General features: G+C 50.0%; 1 protein-coding gene across 1 annotated transcript; it reads right to left on the minus strand.

The window, feature by feature from the left end:
- Nucleotides 1-711: 711 nt before the first annotated feature.
- ZDHHC22 (zinc finger DHHC-type palmitoyltransferase 22) lies at nt 712-6556 on the minus strand. Its single transcript, XM_055536447.1, has 2 exons — nt 6031-6556; nt 712-1048 (listed from the first exon to the last, which is right to left on the minus strand). Exons 1-2 carry the CDS (start codon nt 6554-6556, stop codon nt 783-785), a joined length of 792 nt encoding a protein of 263 aa, XP_055392422.1. The 3' UTR covers nt 712-782.
- Nucleotides 6557-20924: the final 14368 nt, after the last annotated feature.

Raw genomic sequence — 20924 nt, forward strand, 5'->3', positions numbered from 1 at the left:
CCCTTCTCCCTTGTCTTCCTATCATCCATGGAAGACCTGGAGGTTGGAGACCAATGGCAAAGGCTGGAAGAGTGCCAGGGAAAAGAAGCATCCAGCCAGGTCCTGGACTGGGCTGGGGGGCCCAGCTCGGGTGGGGAGGACAGGAGACAGCAGCTGGAAAATCTCAGGCTGTTGGCCTCTATCTCCCAGAGAAAAGGCCTTGCAACTTGGGGGCTGGGCAGCAAGCTACTGAGTTCTTTTTTCCTTCCACTGTCCACAGTTCCACAGAGATGAGGACACACGACCCTCCTTTCCCAACTTCACTAGCAGTTGGCAGAGCTGACTTGGCTGCCTCTCACCCGTGGTCATTCTAAACATTTTTGCCAGATTTCAGGCCTTTAGGGAGCATCATACCAGCAGTAAGAATCCGCTCCCCACTCCTAGTCTAGGGTTGAAAGGAAAAGCTCTAGCGGATAGCAATGATGACAGGAGACTTGGTAGAGAGTGTATGGACCAGGCAGAGGGGAAAAGCAGGCACCCAAGGGACGGAAACAAAAACAGAGGCCTCTGAACAGTTATCAGCCACCAGGCTGGCTCATGGGGGAGCCTAGCAATGCCTGGGTGGCCATCTTTCCTCCTTGAGAACCAACACAGTTCTCTGGTGTTATAGACCAGGGGTGGATGCTAGGACCTTACCAGTCCAAAGTTGTAGTGGGTCATGGGTGGAGATGGGGTGCTGTGGTCTCATGTTCACGAGGAGTCAAGACAGACACACACACGCAGAGGAGTGATGGGAGCGCCCGCTACTTGTCCCGCTGCTTGCAGCTCTCGCTTCCAACATTGAACATGGGGACCAGCAGGCCCAACAGCCACCTCTTCCCGAAGACCTCCTGTAAGTTCTTGCGCCAAGGCCGGGCCCTCACCGCCATCCCCTTCCGCATCTGGTGGCGGGTCTGCCCCCGGAGAATCAACAGCAGCTGATGGCAGCAGAAGCCAGCGCAGGCCAGGCCAATAGCAAACCAGAGATAAAGCATGAGGATGACGAACATTTCAGAACCGAGGACAGCTCCTGCAGAGGGCGGGGAAAACAAATTTCAGAACCGAGGACAGCTCCTGCAGAGGGCGGGGGAAACCCCAGACTCACTTTACACTCTAGCCACGTAGGAGACTGCGATCCAGGCAGGCGCTTTCCGCTCCGGAGAGAGGGAGATGAATGAGACTGAAACTACATTTTGTAGCAGTCTCAGTGCTGTGGCGAGGGAGAGGACTAGTTGTCCTAACTTTTTCTTAGTGCTGATGGCTTCTGAGGAGAGAGAGGAGCGCTGGGGACGTGGGGGAGAAGGAAAGGAAACTCCTATGGGCAGTGCCTAGATGCTAACCTTTGCTCAGGGTCAGTGCTTCCCATCTGTCTCTCTGCCTTCTCTTTTGGGGCTAGAAACAGGGAGAAGGGGGTTTTCTCAGGAGGAGAGAATGGTGAGCTGAAGACCCTGGACAGAGAGATGGTGCCTGGGCAACTGTCTGGACTGCAAAGCCTGCTGACTTCGGAGCTGTGAGCACTGGCTGGGAGGATTCAGGAAAGTGACAGCATGATGGAGAACAGGGCCTCGTCATCAAGAAGTCACGAGCTTCAGGGCAGTGCAGAGGATAATTCAATTATCAATGTTAAAAAGAGGACAGTATGGCCACTAGAACTTTCGACCAGAGCTGTCCTATCAGAGCTTGCTAAGGCTGGAAAAGGCCCCCAAGGTCGTCAGTCTAGCCCCCTGCCTTGAGCTGAACCTCCCTTAAACCCCTCTAAATCAGCACTCTGCATGACTGACTTAAACATCCACTGAGTAAGTGATTCACCATTCTCCTTCCGAGCTGGAGTGGTCGGTCCTTGCTAAGTTTGAATCTCCCAGCTCTGTGGTCTTTCACAAGTTTCTTAACCTCTCTGAGTTGCAGTTTGCTCATAATGTAAAGTGGGTAGAATAGCAATAATTCCACAGGGTTGCAACATTCAGGGACACTGTGTGCCCAGTGGCCAGCATTCTGGTTCACTCAGCTCAGCCCTCCCTGCTGAGCATCCTTCACAGATAAGGAGACTTCCTCCAAAAGAGGCTCAAGTTTAACTCCTAAGACCATCAAGCTTTCTCCTTCTCCTTTCCAGGGCTTGGAGACCTGGCTGATTTACAACTTTGGCAGCCTCCACCTGCCCAGCCATCAGGGCAGTGGGCCTAGCAGAGAACTCAAAAGCCCTCCTCAGCCCCTCTCTCCTGCAGGGCAAGCTCACCACCACTCCCTCCAGTGAGACGCAAGTGCCTGCCAGAGACCCCACCTTACAACCTACTCATCCCTGCAAATCTCAACCATATACCTCCCTTCTCCAGTTTCCCCTGGCCCCCAAGGACCTCTTCTCATCTCCCCAAGCTTCCATTTCCAGATTCCTGAGGGCTGGGCTTTTAAAACTTTTCCAATCTGAGCAATGCTGGACTCAGCAACCAAGAGGACATGGATATGACTCAGGTTTGCTCATTAGCATCCCTGTCTTGCCCTCAGCCCTAGGAGATTTGATAGCAAGTTTCTCTTGGCAAACTTGGGGACAGATAAGTCCCACTGCCCGAGGGATGGGAAGCTCAGTCCAGCTGGCTTGCGCTGGGGGCAGGGAACAGCAGTGGGACAGGGCTCACTTTGGGCCGTGCCATGCCTCTGACCCACTTCTTCCTCATCAGGTTAGCTCAGGCAGCCACGTGTAGGATGAAGGACCCTGGGACCACGGTGCCCTCTGGGGTGCAGGAATGCTGACAGGCAAAGAGGGCCTGCAAGCTGGGATGTGCGAACATCAGAGCTGTCAAGCACAAGCCTGCCTTGCAACGCAGCCTCAGGGACAAGCCTGGGCTGATGGAAGCTGTTTTCCACAGGCTTTTTTTCTGGCACAAATCAAGGCATACAGAAAAGACCTTGTGGCCTTTCCTTGGCCCCTTGCAGCAGCTATAAAAGGCTATTCTGGGGATCTGTTTTTTCTCAAAGTGTTTGAAGATGCCTAGCCTGGCTGCCTCAGCTCCTCTGAACTATTTAATAATAGCTCTGCTCCTTTTAGAAAATCACAGAATTTTCCTAATGGGTTGAAACAGTCACACCATCCAGTCTCTCCAGCCCGGTTTCCCACCAAGTACCTTTGATAGAACGTCACCCAGATCTTTAACATCCATCCAGGGATAAGAAGCTCCCTCCCTCCCAAAGTGACTCAATCATCAAGAAGCAACTTCAGAGGGGCAGCCCCAGGAAAGCAGTATGGTAGGAAGAATAGGGGCTCTGGATGCTAGCCGCCCTGAGTCCAAATCTTGGGTTTGATACTGTGTGTTCCAAAGCAACTTATCCTTGTTAAGCCTTTGGTTGCTGAGTCTTTAAAAATTATATAATAATACTTATCTTACAGACTTGTCCTGAGGATTGGCTGAAATAAGATCTGCATGGTGAGTAGCACATACAGTTTGCCCAACAAACATTAACCTTTCTATTTGTCCACTGGATTTTTTTGGCACCTACCACACTGGCATAGTTTTCCAAGTGCCGTGAACACAGGTCAGATGGCATCACCTCCCTTTCTCAGATGAGAAGAATGAGGCTCAGAGAGGTGAGACAACCTGCCGTGGTCCCATAAAGCCAAAAGAAAGAACAACTTCTAAAAATGTCACTGGCCAGTCCTTCTTCTCTGGCACCAACTGAGGGTGTGTGGGCAGTAGCCATCTGAAGACCCATCCCAGTTTTTGCCCCCAGGGCCCACATTCGCAGCCATCCCATGCTCTGGTGGCAGATCTGCTTTAGGGGCAGCCCCACAGTTGAGGACAGGTCAGCCTGGGCAACTTTGTTCCTTTTAACACCCTCCTATCCACCTAGCTTCCTGAGCAGATGAGAAGTCGGGGGGAGCCTCAACCATTTGGGTTAAGAAGTGAGGGAGAAGGAACAGGAAGGGAGAAGCTGAATAGGGGAGGTGTATGTCAGGGCAGGGGAGAGAAAGGCTGGCAAGGGGAAAGATGTGTGTGTGTGTGTGTGTGTGTGTGTGTGTGTGTGTTAGTCGCTCAGTCATGTCTGACTTCTTTGCAACCCCGTGGTCTGTAGCCCACCAGGCTCCTCTATCCATGGGATTCTCCAGTCAAGAGTACTGGAGTGGGTTGCCATTCCCTTCTCCAAGGGGAAAGATGAAAGCCTGGCAAAGGAGGAAGGTGAGATGAGACAGTTGGAGATTAGAAATTGAGGCCTCCTTTACTAGGGGGTCTGGAGAGGAGGTAAAAGATAGTGGGGCTTATTCTTCTGCTGGAACCAGGATCTGGGCCCCAAGAAAGGGACTGACTGGCTCTGTTTCCCCATCAGATTAAAGCAAGAGGTCTCTCTTCCTTACTTTCCTGTCTCCCAAACCTAGCACATATGGACAGTCCTCAAGGCCAGGCTTATCTCAAATCAAACCATTTCAACATCCTCCCTTAGGAAGCATCCATTTTTGTGTGAGTAAGACTACTTGGAAAAGGAAGTGTTATCAGGCTCTCTGGCTCTCCTCCTTCCTCCACCTGCTGTGCTCACACTCCACCCCCTAACCCGCCCACCTGCCCTCCCCCAGCCTGGTTATTTCAGTCCCCGGCAGCCTCCCATGCTGGCGCCCGCCCGGGTCCAGAAGGCCCCAAGAGCTCTGAGTTCTGGGCCCAGCTCAACCACCAGCCCTCAAGACAGCCCTCATCCCTGAGTCCTTCCTGGGCCTCTGTGTTCCCACTGCCAAATGGCACCAAGTTCTCTGTCTTCTAAGGACTGGGTCACAGCCCCAACAAAAGACCAAGATGCTGCTTCCCCAGAGTAGAGCAGAATTTCATATGAGCATCCAGCCCAGACATACCACAACCGTTTGGGGTTCTCAGTGGAAGTAGCTGTATTCTGTCTTTCTTTGTCCCTGAAAGGTCAGTGGGGGAGGACACAAGCCATTTGTCCTGAGCTGTTGTGTGTTGTCTATAAAGACCTGGGAGGCAGGCCAGAGGCTGTCATTCGGAAATAAAGATACTGGACAGCCATTTGATCCCATCTGAGTCTGTTTCTTCATGAGAAATGGAAATAACAACATCATACACACACGGCTACCTGTCTATATATATATATATATGCTACTGATTGTAAGAACCAAGACAGTCAGGGCCAGGGTGGGTGAACTGAAGGAAATGAGGTCAGGGCAGACTTCAAGGCCAGGTAAGGTGGTAAGAACTGCCACCAGGGACCAGGTCCCTTTGGGCCTTGATACCCCAGTCTCCTTGGGGTACACTTTACAAGGTACAGCCCTCACCAGTGTGCCTAGCTGACCCCAGTGTGAGGGCCCACACACACCTGGCTCCTACAGGTGTAAGAGCCTCCTGGAGGGTCAGATGCCCCACCAGTCCCATGACACTGGTGTGAAGATGGAGTCATTAAATATGGCTACAACTCCAGCCAGGGTGCTCTTTGCTCTGAGCCATCTGTAGACCGGAGAACAACCTGGTGGGGTCAAATATAACGGGTAGAAGGGCGGGACTGGCCCAGCACCCTGGTCAACCTTCCTGTAGTTGGTTGGCGAGATCTTTAGAGGCCAAAGTCCTTGGAGGAATGAGTGAGCCGGACTGGAGTCCAGGCAGAGGAAGATCATAGCGTGGGGCTGCCTCCAGGCTGTGTGGAGGGACAGCTAGCACTCAGCCCTGCCTGCTACAGAGCAGATGTATTGCCTGGATGGCCACAGTTCTATGAGCACACAGACAGTGGCACCCAATGAGATAATGAATGAGGATGGGGGTAGAGAGGGAGGTTGCCAGGTGACATAGATGCCCTGTTAGTTTGAATTTCAAATAGATAACAAAAGAAAACAAACAAACAAAAAAACATATGAATATGTCCCCTGCAATATTCAGGAAATACTTTTACTGAAAAGTTAAGCATTGTTTTATCTGAAATTACAGTGTAACTGGTCATCCTGTATATTATTTGCTAAACCTGGCAAATGTAGGGTTGAGGTGGAAGGTGTCCGTGTAGGGCCCAACCTGCCTGCCAAGGCCCACTCACCGGAGAAGAACTGGCTGATGGAGGTGGGAAGGAGCGTGAGGAAGGCCAGGGGGTGGGCGAAGGAGATGGACAGGACCGCGGAGATGTAGGCCACGCCGGCCACCATGGAGTAGAGGCAGGCCAGCGAGGTGTAGAGGCAGAACAGGATGAAGTTTCGCATGTTCCTGCTCCCGATGCAGTTGCCGGTGAAGAAACAGTGGTGGTCGTGCCTCAGGGTGACTCTGGCACACACGCGGCAGAAGTGGGTGCTGGGCGGGGGGCACAGGGCCCTCCTGGCCTCGGCCCCCTGGCAGGCGTCCAGGTCGTCCGGGGAGTTCTGGATGACCAGGACGTAGTTGCCCAGGGCGTTGGTGGAGAGGAACAGGAAGAGCGCCCCGTGGAGCAGGGCGGGCGAGAAGAGGCGGGCGGCCGTGGGGTCCTCACGCATGCGGGGCAGAAACAGGAAGAGCTGCAGCACCAATGTCACCAGGGCGATGCACAGGAAGTAGGCGGGGGCCACCACGTTGAGCAGCCTCAGGGCCAGCATCCTCAATCACACTCCTAAGGGTCCAGGGTGAGAGGGAGACTTACCACAGTGTCCCGAGGGCGCCCTAGGGTGCTCCCCAGTTCTATCTGTTCTGCTCCACGAAAATCCACGTCCCTCAGATCGCCCCTCCTCTTCTCCCTAACCATGACCCAGCAGGAGTGACACCCTGAGATCACCATGGCCTCTGGGGCCAAGCCCTACGTCCTGGTGTCTGCCTCCTCCATTTTTGAGCAACCTCAGCACCCTGAAGCCCCCTGGGGGTCAGGCAGGAGGAAGGCTAGGTCAAGGGCTTGTTCCCAGTCTGTAGGAGGTGGGGCGGGAGAGGGGAGCTAGGGCTCTGCTCCCCTGTGGCGGTGGAAATGTGCCCGGTTTTGAGATTTCTCCCTCCGACCCCTAGGAGGACAAAGCAGAAGATCTGGGGTGGGGGCAGATGGAAATGACCTCCTGGCGGTCCTGTTTCACCTCCCCTTTCTCTGCCCCACCCCCCATCTTGGGCTGTACTCAGCAACCTTACCCATACCCCAAAGAGCTTTGAGGGTATGTGTGCCTGTGGGTACCCTGATGTTTGCATGGGGGTGTGGGGGGCTGTTCCTTGTGTGTGATTCTATGTATGTAATCTGTGTGTGCTCCTGTGTATCTGTGTTTGTGTGTGTCTGAGTGTACACATAGCAGCCGCTGCCACCCGGCTTCTTAGAAAAATCAATGACAACAATCAATACATTCACACACACATTTAGGAGGCGGGGGTGGGGGCCACACCGGAATACCAGGGTCAGCTGGTTTTGCTCAGTCCATCTCTCTGACTGCTGACTGCCCTAGCTATATCTTGGCAAAGAGGCGACGAAATTAAAATCCCCCTGCGCCCCCTCGCACCACCACCCACTTTGCGCCTGCCTCCCGCCCTCCTGGTGCGAGAAACCCAAACAACCCCGATGGCGCCGCCGAGACCCTTTCGATGCCAACAAGCTCTCCCCGGGCACAGAAGTGGCTGCTTGGCCAGCCTTTCAGCGGACCTACCCCCACCGCGGATTGCAGCCTCGCACCAACACATTTATCTCCCCTCGCCCCTCACAGTCCCGGTTCCTGCCCAGCTTCGGAAGCCACTGAAAAATAGGATTCTGGGCGCCCGCGAGAACTTTTCCAGGGGCTCGGAAGTAGGCGAGCCTGAGACTCCAGAAAAGTTCTAGGAAGGGTTGTTGCACCCAGGATGGGCGAATGCCACGAGGCCTTGGTCCAGGCTGTCCCGTGCCAATCGGGTGACTGATCACCTTGGAGTCGCCTTTGCAGGTGCCGGAGCCCCCAGGAGACTGCCGGCCGCCGTAGGGACCGCGGGCCTCTGTCAGCGGCGGGGGTCTCGGCGCAGGGCTGAGACCACTGGGGTTGGTCGCTAGGAGCCCCTCACCGCTCCTCCGCCAGACGCTCCGGGGGGGCTGCGGCGGCGGCGGCTCTGCCCACCCCTAGAGAGCCGGCAACCCAGGCTCCGGCGAGAAGCGAGTGTCTTCCCCACGCCGGTCGCCAGGGGGGCCGCGGGAGCAGCTTCCAGATGCGCCGCGGCGCCGGGAAGAAGGACGGGCTGGGGGCTGCGAGGGGCGCACTGCCGGCGGCCGCAGCCCCAGCCGCGAGCGGGAGAAGGGACCGAGGGGACCGCCGGGGCGGCCCCGGCGCGCGGGGAGCTGTCCGTTCAGCACTGCAGCCGGCCTCACCCGCCGAGAAGGGAGGCATAGCCGGGGCCCCGGCGAGACAGACAGCGCGGGCGGCAGCGGGCTGGGCGGCCACCGCCTCCCGGGCGCCCGGGAAGCCGCCCCCCGCGCCGCCGCAGAGCGGGTAGGGAGAGGAACTCACCGAGCTCTAGTCGCCGACAAGAGGAGCCCCGGACGCCGGCTCTCGCCCTCCCCGAGGCTGCAAAGTTACGGGCTCGGCCCCACGGGCTCTCAGCCTCCTCACGCTTCGCTGGGGGACCGGGCAGGTAGCGGGGGTGTCGGGAGGAGGGAGCGGGCAGCTGCCGTCCTCCCACTTGGGCGCCGGCGAGTGGGGGCCAGGAGGCGGCGGGGACAGCAGCTGGGCATCCCCCCCCACCACACCGCCCTTCCCAGAGCCCCGCCAACCCTCCCTTCCCTCCTGGGGGCGGCGCTCTGGCCACCTCGCTCAGCTTCGTGGACTTGCTCCCCTCCCCAACCTTCCCCCACCTCGTTCCTCTTGAGCGGGCTGGGGCTCCCCGCCTGACTTCAGCCACCAGTCCAGCTGTGAGCTCTGGGTTCAGCCCTGATGTGGAGGCTCTCTCACCGTCATCTGCTCCTTCCCTCCCCACTGTGGCTGAGACCCTTCCATCCTCTCCCATCCTTCTCATACTGAGGAAATCGGAGGGGATTAGGAGTTCAGCTTTTCCCTGGGGGGCGACCACCCTTGAAGATCAGCGTCCTTGTGGTGATGGCTTGAGAGCCCCGACCCTGGAGCCTGTCTGCCCCAGGGTCTGAATGTCCATCATTCACAGCTGGGTGATCTTCAGATTCCAGTTTCTCCATCTGTAAAAGAGAGAAGTGAGTTTATATGACAACAATCTATGTAAAGAGCTTAAATCGTGCCTGCACAGGGTGAACGCTATTTGAGTATTCATTTGTAATTATTGACTCTATTTGCTGGGCCCTTACTGGGAACCAGGCACTATGCTAAGCCTTTAGCATGAGGCAGCTTTGTTCATCCTCAGCAGAAGCTCTGTGATGTCCATTGTATGGATAAGGAGACTGAGGCACGGAGGAGCTAAGTTCACATGCCCAAGGACATACTGCGGGTAAGTGGCAGAGCCTGGATTTGAACTAATGCAGCTGCTCTCAGCCTCTACACAGCCCAGCATCACCCTGAGACCCAGAGGGAGCTCTGACTTGGGAGAAAGGGGTATAACTGAACCATTTATCCAGACACAGAGCTTGAACAGCTTGAACCAGGAGTGTCTGCCTGGAGTCTTGGCCCCATCTCGCTCTTCCTAATTCCTTTCTTTTTTCTGACCTCACTAGTCTGAGGTAGGTACTGAGCGGCACCAAGAGGGTGGGGACAGTTGGCCAGTGTGTGTCAGATGGAGGTTGGAGGGAGCAGAGACGGCTTTAGAACCCCTGCAGAAATATGGGCACCACCACCACCTCGGCTTCTTGAGGTGTCAGAGATCACCTCACTACCCTGTTACACTCCTCTGGGTGAAAGCAAACATCATAAATGAGTAATTGTTTATTGCTTCCTCAACTGGTTGATTAAAACAAGAATAAGCCCTTAAAATGAGGACAATATGCTTATCAGCTCAGCCTATATTTTTGAAGCATCAGATACTGTTTTCTCTGTATTTTAATGGTAGGCATCAAAATGAAAAAGACAACCAGGAAACCTTTTCATGTTCTGCAAGGGTCTTATGTATAAGCAAAAGAACAGCTTGCCAGGTGTTGGCCTCTGAGAATCTGGCAGCCCTGTGAGACCTGATGGCCAGAGGGCAGGCACAGGAAAGCACAAATGGTCATTTTTTTTTTCCTTTAGAGCCTCTTTGTGTCAAGATCATGGCTGTCTGGACCCTTTTCAGAAGCTCTGCCTGCCTCTCACCCTGGCTTGGGAGGGAGGGAATGGAGGACTTGGCTGTATTGATTGAAGATCTCCATTCCCTAAATACCTTGAGAGTCAGGCGGTATTTCTAATTTTATTTTGCATATGGGTGTGTGGTGGGAAGGTGTGTGTCTGATTGTGTGTGTGTGTGTGTGTGTGTGTGTAAGGGGAGGGAAGGAGAAGGAGAAAGGAGAAGCTAAGGAACGTGGGAAGATGTTGGTGGGGGAAGGGAGCATTCAGCCAGGAAAGAGATGGAGATCTGGCCTTGAAAACACAAACGGACAAGAGCAATTATTTGCTTAGAAATATGGTTTATCAACCGAAAAGGACATTAAAGCTTCAAGTCTAGAGCTGGTTTCCCAGCACTCCCCTCCCCCACTCAGTGAACTGGGGAAGAGGAAGGACAGCCAAGTGTTATTTTGTTTTTCTAAAATTGGTGATTATCTCTGACAAAATCAATAGGGAAGGCAATTTGAAAACTTCAGTTCTGGCCCCATCAAAATTAAGCAGACTAAGAACGGACACTTTATTGCCCCTGACCGCTGCTGTGGCACCTGGAGCAAAGTCATCTTACCTCTCTGCTCTTAGTATTCTCATCCATAAAATTTGATGAAGATGTTACCTTGTGATGGTGATGGTCAAATGGGATAAAATAAGTGCCTCGTCCTGGCAGGAGATTGGACAGTGTTAGTTTTTTCCTCCTCCTGCCTGTCTCTCTTCTGGGCTCTTATCTTTATTCACAAGAGCACCTTATCTTTCCAACTAAAGTGAGAGCTCCTGGTCTATGTGGGAAGTATTTGGGGGTCTCCTCCATGTCTCCTAACATAATGGTTCATCCAGAAGGGATGCTGAGTACAAGTGTATCAGTGATGAATTGATTCTGGACTTTGAGAGAAGCAGCTATGTTCCAAGGTCTTTGGAGTGTCTGATGAGGACATATTTCCTATTAATCTTGCATCCTGCCATCATCCACCCCAACTATAGTCTCATCCTCCATAAACAGCATCAGAAAATAATTTATAAACCACACTCTGCATCTCCCTTATCGTATATTCTCATAGTTAGCTATGTCTCTACCTGCAGGCGATCCCAAGGCAGCAGGAACACAGACAGGCATCTGACTGCTGCTGAGTGTTTTCTCAGAAATATGTGCCACAAACCTTGCTATTTGGTGATGTTATCTGAATAAAATGAACTCCCTCCCCAGGGGCAATTATTCCATTTGCCTCAAAATGTTGTGTACAAAGAGAAAAACTGCACAGTAAGCAGCTTCTCCCTTGGATGAGGAACCATACAAATGTCTGTCTGGCCCTACAACTCAAGTGTTGAGACAGAGAATATTCCAAGATGCAAGGGCCATACCTCAGGAGGCTGTGGGAAGTGGGTTTCATCCATTCTTGTGCTCTTATTTCAGATTGATCATGAAGACAGGCTGGGGTCTCAAGGCTAACTGGTGCCCTGAAATTAAGATCTTAATAGACCTCCTCAGACAGGATGCTCTTTACTGCCAGGAGCAAGTCGTAGCCAGGGGCAACCACAAAGTGCTCCCCAAGTCTCAGAAGGTTCAGCGAGACACCATCCCTGCCTGCCTGGATTCCAAAAAGATACAAGTACAATCCTTGTCTTAGCCAGCCAAGTACATGAAAATTGGGTTATCACAGAATTTCCATTTGGAGGTGGTAATTTGGTTGGCCAACTACATCTTCATTTTAATGATATTACTTTAATGCAATCAAGTACTTTGCAGGTTACAAAGTGTAGCCACAAAATTAAAATTTCATTCTGCAAGTCTCTCAACAGTCCTGTTAGCTAGCTGGGGAAACATTATTAAACCCATTTTTCTTACGAGGAAACTGAGGTTCAGAGATTTGCGGCATGTTGATTTGTAAGGCTGGCCTGTGTTCGATTTAAAATGTGACTTAACATATAAACATCTTATTGACGGTTAACTTTTCTAGAACATACAGAAAAGACAAAGGTACATGGCATACTTCCCTAGAATAGAAGACCTGCATAGTCTCTCTTTAAGTAAGTAATTTGTGTAAAATTACATAAATAAAGGTTGCACCATGTTAATCAGATGCTCTCCCATTTGTGCTGCTGGAGAGTGCGAATGTGGTTAAGCCAGTGATGTTCAGTCACCCAAGGCCACATGTCAAGGTAGGAGCAGCAGGTCTGAACGTCACCCTCTGGGTGACAGGTAACCTCAGTGGTCTCCTGGGTGATGGATGCATCAGAGTGGAGACGTTCACTGGACTTGGCAGAGCCTTCTTTGAAATGTTCAGGCTGCGGGAAAACAAATGCGATCTTTTACCAATTAGCCATGGTTTCCAGGGACTGCGCAGGTAGTCCTGGTAGGAACGCCTAAGCCTGTGGACCAGTACACAGCTTAGCAGACAGGGGTGGTGGCAGCAAGATTAATTGGCCCTTTCATCTCAAAGGCTGAAGGAGGCAGAGGGAGAGAGAAAGAGGGAGGTGTAGGGAGGGAAAAGAAAAAGGAGGTAGAAAGCAGAGGGAAGGAGAAGGAAGATGAGGGGGGAAGAAGAGGAAGGGAGGGTGGAGAGGGTGGACCCTCACTTGCTTGATGCAACCTCAGTTTATGTTTTTGTGATGGAGGTGCAGGGTAAGATCAGCTGTCTCTGTGGAGAGCCCTGCAATGCCAGGTGTCCAAGAAGGGAGGGAATGAGGCAGAAGGTTGACATCTCAATTAGAGGAGGAGGAGGGCAGACTTGGAGTCTGAGGTCACTGCAGGGCCCTTGGCTGTTTGTAGGACTCTCGGACATGTGGTTACAGGTGCAGAGCAGCAAGCAGCCCAGACCTCACACCCTGAACCCCCCCTGCCTCCGTCTCTCCTCTGCTCTAGCAGCGATGGCCCAGGGCCCAGTGTGATGTGATGGAAAAAACCACGTGTTTGGGTGTGAGATTTTGGTGTCTGCTGACTTGGACTTGAAGCCCTGTTTTCCCATTCACTTGCTGTGTGACCTCGAGGAGGTTCCGGTCACACAGAACTTAGTCACTTTGAGCCTCAGATACCCTGCCCTTTAAATGAGGATTTTTAACTAACCTGAGGCGTTTGTTGTGAATTTTAAATGACAAAGATGGCACCTGCCCTTTCAACTGAAATAGTCCCCCTGACTACTAATTAACAAAAAATTCCGCTTGTTGCAGAGCACTCTTTGCTTCGATGATGATCCTATTTGTGTGTCTGTTTATTTGCTTGTTTATTGTCTCCTTCCTTCTGAAAAACTATAAGCTTCCAAGGGCAGGGACTTACCTGTCAGTTTTGTTTCTGTAGCTCAGACCTAACATGGAGCCTGCCACACAGTGCATGCTCAGTAAATATTAGAATGAATAAGAAACAGTCTTGGGGGAAAAGGTGCCTGAGGGAACAATTCAGGTGTGAAAATCTATACCTTGATTGTGGTGGTAGTTATGTAACTGTGTTTGTCAAAGCTGTAGAACTGTACACTTCAAGAGGGTAGACATTACTGTTTGTAAATTATATCTCAAAATCTGACCTTTAAAAACAGGCTAGAGGGAACAACAGATAAACAGAATTCCACTAAGTAAAGACTGATATCTACTGACACTTATTGTGTACCCAGCTGATAAGGGGCCAGAGCCTTCACATTGGTTATTTCATTTAATCCTTACAGCACCCATGCCCAGTGAAAGCCTGATTCTATTTAATTTTGTAGAGAGGGAAGTGGAGGCTCAGAGTAGTTTATGAGATTTGCCAGGATTGCAAAGCTTGCTGGCTGCAGAGATAAAATTCAGGCTACTTGATTCCAGTGGGTAGGCCTCACCCAGTGTGGTTCCTTCTGTTTTTCTTACACCTAAACCCTCACACTGACATAAGATTAAAGAGCCAGCTTTTCTTATGGAAAGGAACTTATCATGCTGATGTCGATCTCTTACATCATAGCATGAACTAGCCAGCCAGAATCTTTTCTCAGTGAAACAGGATGTAGAGAGAATGAGCTTTTTGCTGGAAACAGGGAATGGGGTAGGGTGGGGATTAGAATTAACACAAGGAGACTTGGGCTTCCCAGGTGCCGCTAGCGTCGCTAGAATCCACCTGCCAGTCAGGAGATGCAAGAGACACGGGTTCGGTCCCTGGGTCAGGAAGATTCCCTGGAGGAGGAAATGGCAACAAGGAGCCCAACGGGCTATAGTCCATAGGGTCAAAAAGAGTCAGACATGACTGAAGCGACTGAACTTGCACACACGCACAGGACTGTTACAAAGATTAAATCAGATAACATCTGTAAGCACTTAGAAAAGTGGCTGGCATAGAATTACTAAATAAGAGATAGAACCCCCATGGACAGAGGAGTCTGGCTGCCTATAGTTCATCGGGTCAAAGATTCAGACGCAACTGAGCAACTAAGCACACACACTCACGCTATTGTAATTAATTAAGATCAGTTTCTGGACTTCCCTGGTGGTCCAGTGGTTAAGAATCTGCCTGCCAATGCAGGGGACATGGGTTTGATTCCTGATCCAGGAGGATCCCATATGTGGAAGGGAAACTTAACCTATGTACCGCAGATACTGGAGCCTGTGTGCCTAGAGCCCGTGCTCTGCAACAAGAGAGGCCACGACAATGAGAAGCCCAAGCATCACAATGAAGAGTACCCCCCACTCCCTGAAACTAGAGAAAGCCTGGGCACAGCAACAAAGACCCAGTGCAGCCAAAAATAAATAAAATTTTTAAAAATGTAACATCAAGTTATGTATACATTAAATATCTTTTTTAAAAAAAGAGTAGGTTCTATGACATGTGATAGAAATCCCAAGAAAATACTGGTTTAAGCTAAGATGGAAATTTATTCTCACTTTAGTGAAGTTTAAAAGAGAAAATCCAGGGCTGCTGTGGAGGCTCTGTGATAGCTGCTCAGACTCTTTCTACCTTGTTGCTCCATCATCCCAAGTATGTTGCCTCATGGTCCAGAATGGTTGCTCCTGCCCCAGCCATCATATTCATATTCCAACCAGCAAGAAGGAGAAAAGGAGAAAGGATATACACCTCTCTTTAAAGGTGTTTCCTGGAAGTTGCATGCAACACATCCATTTACTACCTCTTATCGCCCAGAACTTACTTAGAACTTATCGCCAGAACGTGGCCACATGTGTGTGTGCATGAGTACTTGCTAAGTCACTTCAGTCATGTCTGACTCTTTGTGACCCTATGGACTGTTGCCTGCCAAGCTCATCTGTCCATGTGATTCTCCAGGAAAGAATATTGGAGTGGGTTGCCATGCCCTCCTTCAGGGGATCTTCCTGACCCAGGGATCAAACCTGCATCTCTTACGTGCCCTACATAGGCAGGCATGTTCTTTACCACTAGCACCACTCGGGCGGCCTCACATGGCCACACATAGCTGCAAGTAACTAGGTAATGAGCTAAAATTTGTGAATTATATTGACGCGCCTGGGCCACCAGGGAAGCCCCATAAAAAAGAAAAGGAAAATTAATTTGGGGGACAACTTTGGAGTTTTTTCTTCTACTAGAAAGGTTTAGACATATTCAAGCTATTTATCCCCCAGGTCTCGGGACAGATGCAAGATTTTCCTGGCACTTTTAGCCTCTCTGAGATTCCAGCTCCTCATTGGGCAGATGCAGCTACTACCCACTGCCCTTCCCTATTCCCTCACTGACCCTTGACTTCCTCTTGGCATTTCTCCTCCCAGAAACAGGCCCAGGAAAGGCAGCTCCAGCCTGCCAAAGCCTTGACCTCAAATGATCATGGACAGTGAGCAATAGAGGCAGCTGTGGTCAGTATCCCGGACCATCTGGCCAGCTCAGCAAGCTTGAAATCTGGCCCTGGGTAAAACAGAAAGGGGAGACAGAGAGATACATTTTAAATATTTTTAATTTTTAAAAATCATGTGAGTGATATGTTTTACAAGAAAATACAAATAATGTATTAAAAATAAAGCAGAAATCCTCTCATCCTAAACCCAGAGATAATCATCATTAATGTTTTGTATGTGTCTTTCAATCTTTTATTTATTCAGACTTTGCCCCCTTAATTACAAATTTGGGCTCACAACTTCATCCTCTTTTATAACCAGTATTTAAAATTCAGCAATAATAAAACAGTTCTTCCATGCTGATACATACGTTTTCCACATCGTTTTCAATGGACAGCTTACAGAAGAGACATGGTTTTGTAGGGATGCCCCACAATTTGGCTTTGACCTTGATATCTCAACAAAATACACTCTTCAGCTTCATCTTCAGCCATGGTCATTGAAAGGCTGAAAAGCTCCATTCAGACATTAGCATCATTTCTGGTTTCCCTGGACTTGCACATTACCCGTGAGTGTGACTGTGTTATGTAACCTTCGTGTCCACGAAGCAAAATAATCTCCATTATACACACATGGCATGGCATTTGGCTTTACTGCTAATAATTACCTTCAAGTGTGGATAACCTTCTAAATGTAACTTGTAATGAGTTCTTCTCTTGTGCTCTGTTTGTTGAAATTGTATCAACAGAGAATAAATATATATATTTATTATTGCAAAGGTAAAATTCATATCACGCATGATGATTATCATGCGTTCTGGGAGGAGAGGGAAGCCTGGCTTGCTGCAGTCCATGGGGTTTCAAAGAGTCGGACACGACTGAGCAACTGAACAGCAACATGATAATTATAAACACTGTCTCTTTTTTGTACAGAATTCATTATTAAGCATTTTGAGTATTTAAATATAGAAGGAAACATTGATAGCTCATAAAAATATTGTCAGCCAAATTCCTTTAGAAGATACTTTTTGAGGCAACAATAATAAAATATTAAAATAATAGTATGAAGCAGAATAATAGAGATTAGATTATATTTAATTTTAATTTTTGTAGAATTGAGATACTAACATTTGTAACACTAAACAAAATAATCTTTTAAAATGTAGTCAACTTTTAGTAACTTTATTCTGTGTAGGGCATGAAACTTTAATCAAAAGGCTTATTTGTAATTATTTACACCTTGTAAAGACAAACTAAAAACAGAATGTCTACCAACTTCCCAAGGAGGCAAACCTCTAAAGTGATGTGTAACACTATCCATGGCAAATCATATATGACCCTATGTGGGAAGAAATATAAAGAATATGAATAAAAGAATAAATTACTAGAACAAGTGAGGGTCCCACTCCTCCACCACCCTCAGTTGAAAGAAGCATCGATTTATTAACTCGAATGTGCGTAATATACAATACAGGAGCAAGCTCGTTAACTCCCAGCACTGGAGAAGAATTGTTCTTGCGTTAAAATGTTAAACAGTTAAGCGTTGACATTCATTAATGAAATTAATTATCATCACAAATATTCTCTGATAACATTTTAGATGTACTCCTTTAACAAGGAAGTACAACTCCTTTCATATTAGGAGGTCATATTAGACGTTGGCCTGGACTTCAGCTGAATGAACAGGATTGATCTTGGCCACTTGGCATTTAGCTGAAGGGTGTGTTGAGTGCATCTCTAACTTTATATTACTTCCAATTTCTCACTATTGTTAGTAACATTGTGATGAATGTCCTAGCACAAACAACTCTATGATTATTTCCTTGGCTGAATTCCAAGAAGTGGAGTGGCTGGGTCTAAACAACCCCTATTACCAAACTATCCCCCCAGAAAGTTTGTACCCATTTCCCTCCCATCACAGGAATGGAACAAGGAGAGATTGGCTCCTGGCTCCAAAACAGCTATGGCATTTGCCTCCTCAACCTCCTACAGTAGTTGGCAGTTGGATGGCTGAGAGTAGACTCCTTCCGATACCTCCAAACCCTCCTGGCTTTCACCGTGGCCATCATAGCTAGACCTTCTGGGTTTACCTTGTTTCTGGTATTACGTTAGACCTTCTAGGTACTCCTTGCATGGTAATCCTCACAATGATCATCTTAGTAAACGTTACTAGCCTCATTTTATATATGAGGAAACTGAACCTCAAGGGTTGGGTGGCCCTGCTCCCAGCTGTAATGGAAGCTTCCAGAAGCTGGCCAAGTAGCAGACTGAAAGCCTTTTCCTGCAAGTAAATGAAACTGTAAACTTCAAACCCCATTATGCCAACTGTTCAGCCCCTGGAGGCTAACAGGCTCCCTGAGCCCTCCTACCTGCATGCATCTCCAGCCAGGGCTTGAAGGTGGAATAAACGTGAAAGACAGTGCCAACCGCACCCAGCTCTGCTCTGGGTTGGGCTCTCTGCTGGGCACCTTGTGAGCTTGCATGCCCATCGCTTCTCGGTTGCTTCTAAAGGAAACTATGCCACAGCCTCTGTTATCCCTGAGCAAGTCACCCCTCTGGGTATGTGTGTGTGTGTGTGCGTGTGGTAAATCACAGTGCCAGGAGAAGGTCAAGACTGTTGGCCACGGAATCCCCTACATAGCAAGTTGACAGTTGACTACTTGGGGAGAAGGGTAAATGGTGACCACACGTCTGGGATTTATGCACCATCTCCTGCAGGCCTCAGACTGCCAGGTTTGAGAGCTATTATCCACATCTTACTGGAGAGGAGCCAGAGGCTTGGAAAATGTTCAAGGACTCATAGCTAGTACGTGGTGAAGGACCCAAATAGCCCAGGATAGAAGTTTACGCTTTCTCTGATCCAGATGGGAAAATACACTCTACTAAGTATTCTATTACTCTTGTAAGAGCCTGAAGCCTTGAGAGAGAAACAAAAAGCGTCTTCAGAAGCGCAGCAGAAGCAGGAAGGCTCTTGTTCTGAGGTCCTCGCAGAGGAAACACACATTGTCCCTGAGAGAGCTGAGGGAAACCCATGAGGGTGGACCGCCTTGGGGGGTGCTGCTGAGCCCCGACCTTTCAACTGCCTGGGCCGAGTGGGTGGCCGTGGGGAGTTGTCTTCTCCTGTGAGGACCTGCCCCCTTCCTTTCCTTTTCTAAGTCTGGGCCTTGGAAGTGACACCCCAAAGCCTAGAGGAGATGAGGATGGAAGCCAGTCTCCTCTCCTCCCTCGCATCCTTCAGCAGACACACATACAAGACCCATGGGTGCCGCGGCCAGAAGTCACAGACCTCAATCCCATCTGTCTCAGTCACGTTCCAGCTCTGTGACGCTGAGCAAGTTACTTAACCTCTCTGAGTTACTTAGCTTAAGCCATAGAATGTGGGCGTGCTAGTATTTCTTTACCAGTGGTTGTAAGGACTGAGTGAGCTGATGCCCCAGCCCCATTGTTGCCTCAGCCAGAAGCTGCCCCCCGACTCACTGTCTCCCGGGCCCACCTATGCAGGGAGCCACCTTGGGCATGGCCTGGGACCCCTGGAGCTCCAAAGACCCACCTGGGGCCCTCCCGGATCTCACTGCAAAGCCTTGTAGGCTGCAAGCTTATTCTAGCCTTCAGGCCTTTGCATGTACTGTGGCCCCCACCTGGAACACTGCCTGGCCCTCTGCCTGCTTTATTAAGTTAGTTCAGGCTTGACATAGCTGTCCCTCTCACCAGAAAACCTCCCCTAGGCCCCCCAAGTCCAGCTGACACGTGTCTCTCTGCACTATATCATGTAACATTTTCATGTCCTGTTCTCCACTGGATTGCGAGCTCATGAAAGGCAGGGACTTGGTTCTGCCCATGTTGTTCCCACAAAGCCTAGCACGGGACTTGGCCCAGAGCAGATGCTCAGGACATGTGCACAAAGGAAGGATGAAAAGAGTCTATATGAGCCTGAGTAGCAAAACTATGGGAGACCGACTACAACAGAACCTCTGTTTGGGCCAGGGACTAAAAGATGAGGGCAGGACTTTAGTTACCATGATTTCCAAGGCCCTGTCCTTTTTCATTCTGCCAGGCAAGAGAAGATGTATCTAACCCAGTACAGTTGTTCAGGTTCTGCACTTTACAATTCCAGGGGGCATCATTTTCACACTTGAGTCAGCATGGATTTACATGATCATTTTGACAATTTCCAGTAGATGGCAGTAAAACATTTGAGTTTGGGGCATTTTGCGTGCGTGTGTGTGTGTGTGTGTGTGTGTGTGTGCGCAAATGCACTGTTTGGGTTCTCCACTGTTCGGTGCTCCTGTCTACCAGCCCTCCAATCTGCTGAGAGGTTGCCTGACATCCCCTGCCTTGTCACACCTCCTCTTCACTTCAGGGCTCTATAAACCACAGCCAGGGCCTTAGTGTTGGACTGGGGATTTCAGGGGAGATAGCCACGTAGAGCCAGAAATCCCCAGTTGCATCTTTTGTTCCAAAGAAGGGGGTGTTTGTGATCAGAAGCCCTGGGTTCACGTTCCAGCTGCTGCATTTCCCAGTGAGTGGTCTTGGGCAGTGACTCTGCAGTCCTGGGACCTACCTTTCTCTTCTGGAGAGAGTGCAGTCATCATCCATGCCCTTGAGATTGTGCGGAACAGATGCTACCCTGAACATGATCGTTCCATTGGTAGCCGTAAAACACCCTTCCTAGGAATATCCTGTCTTAATAATATGCAGGGTTTTCCCAGCTGACCCCAGGAGGATTACACTATTTGGGCAGGGGTGTGCCTCAGACCACACTGACTCCTATTTTATCATTGCCCCGTCCCCCAGAGTCATCTTCCCCCAGCACATTTCTCTCCTGGTCTCCACCAATGCTCCATCCCCAGGGGCTCTTCAGTCTCTGCTCCAGACAGAAGTCAGTCTGCCAGTAAACATTCACTGAGCATCTTCTGTGTGCTAGGGGCTTCGGTGATCTCTACTTCTCAGTTTCTCACAGTCCCGAGGGGGCAATAAAGTTAGCAAAGTCACCGTCTTGTTTCTGAGTCTTGAGATCTCATCCCATTTTT

Source organism: Bubalus kerabau, chromosome 10, assembly GCF_029407905.1.
Source record: "Bubalus kerabau isolate K-KA32 ecotype Philippines breed swamp buffalo chromosome 10, PCC_UOA_SB_1v2, whole genome shotgun sequence".
NCBI lineage: Eukaryota > Metazoa > Chordata > Mammalia > Artiodactyla > Bovidae > Bubalus > Bubalus kerabau.

Coding starts and splice junctions, on each gene's coding strand:
- ZDHHC22 (XM_055536447.1), bottom strand. CDS start 6,556: ATGCTGGCCCTGAGGCTGCTCAACGTGGTGGCCCCCGCCTACTTCCTG. Junction 1,049..6,030: donor CATCAGCCAGTTCTTCTCCG/GTGAGTGGGCCT, acceptor CGCCCTCTGCAG/GAGCTGTCCTCGGTTCTGAA.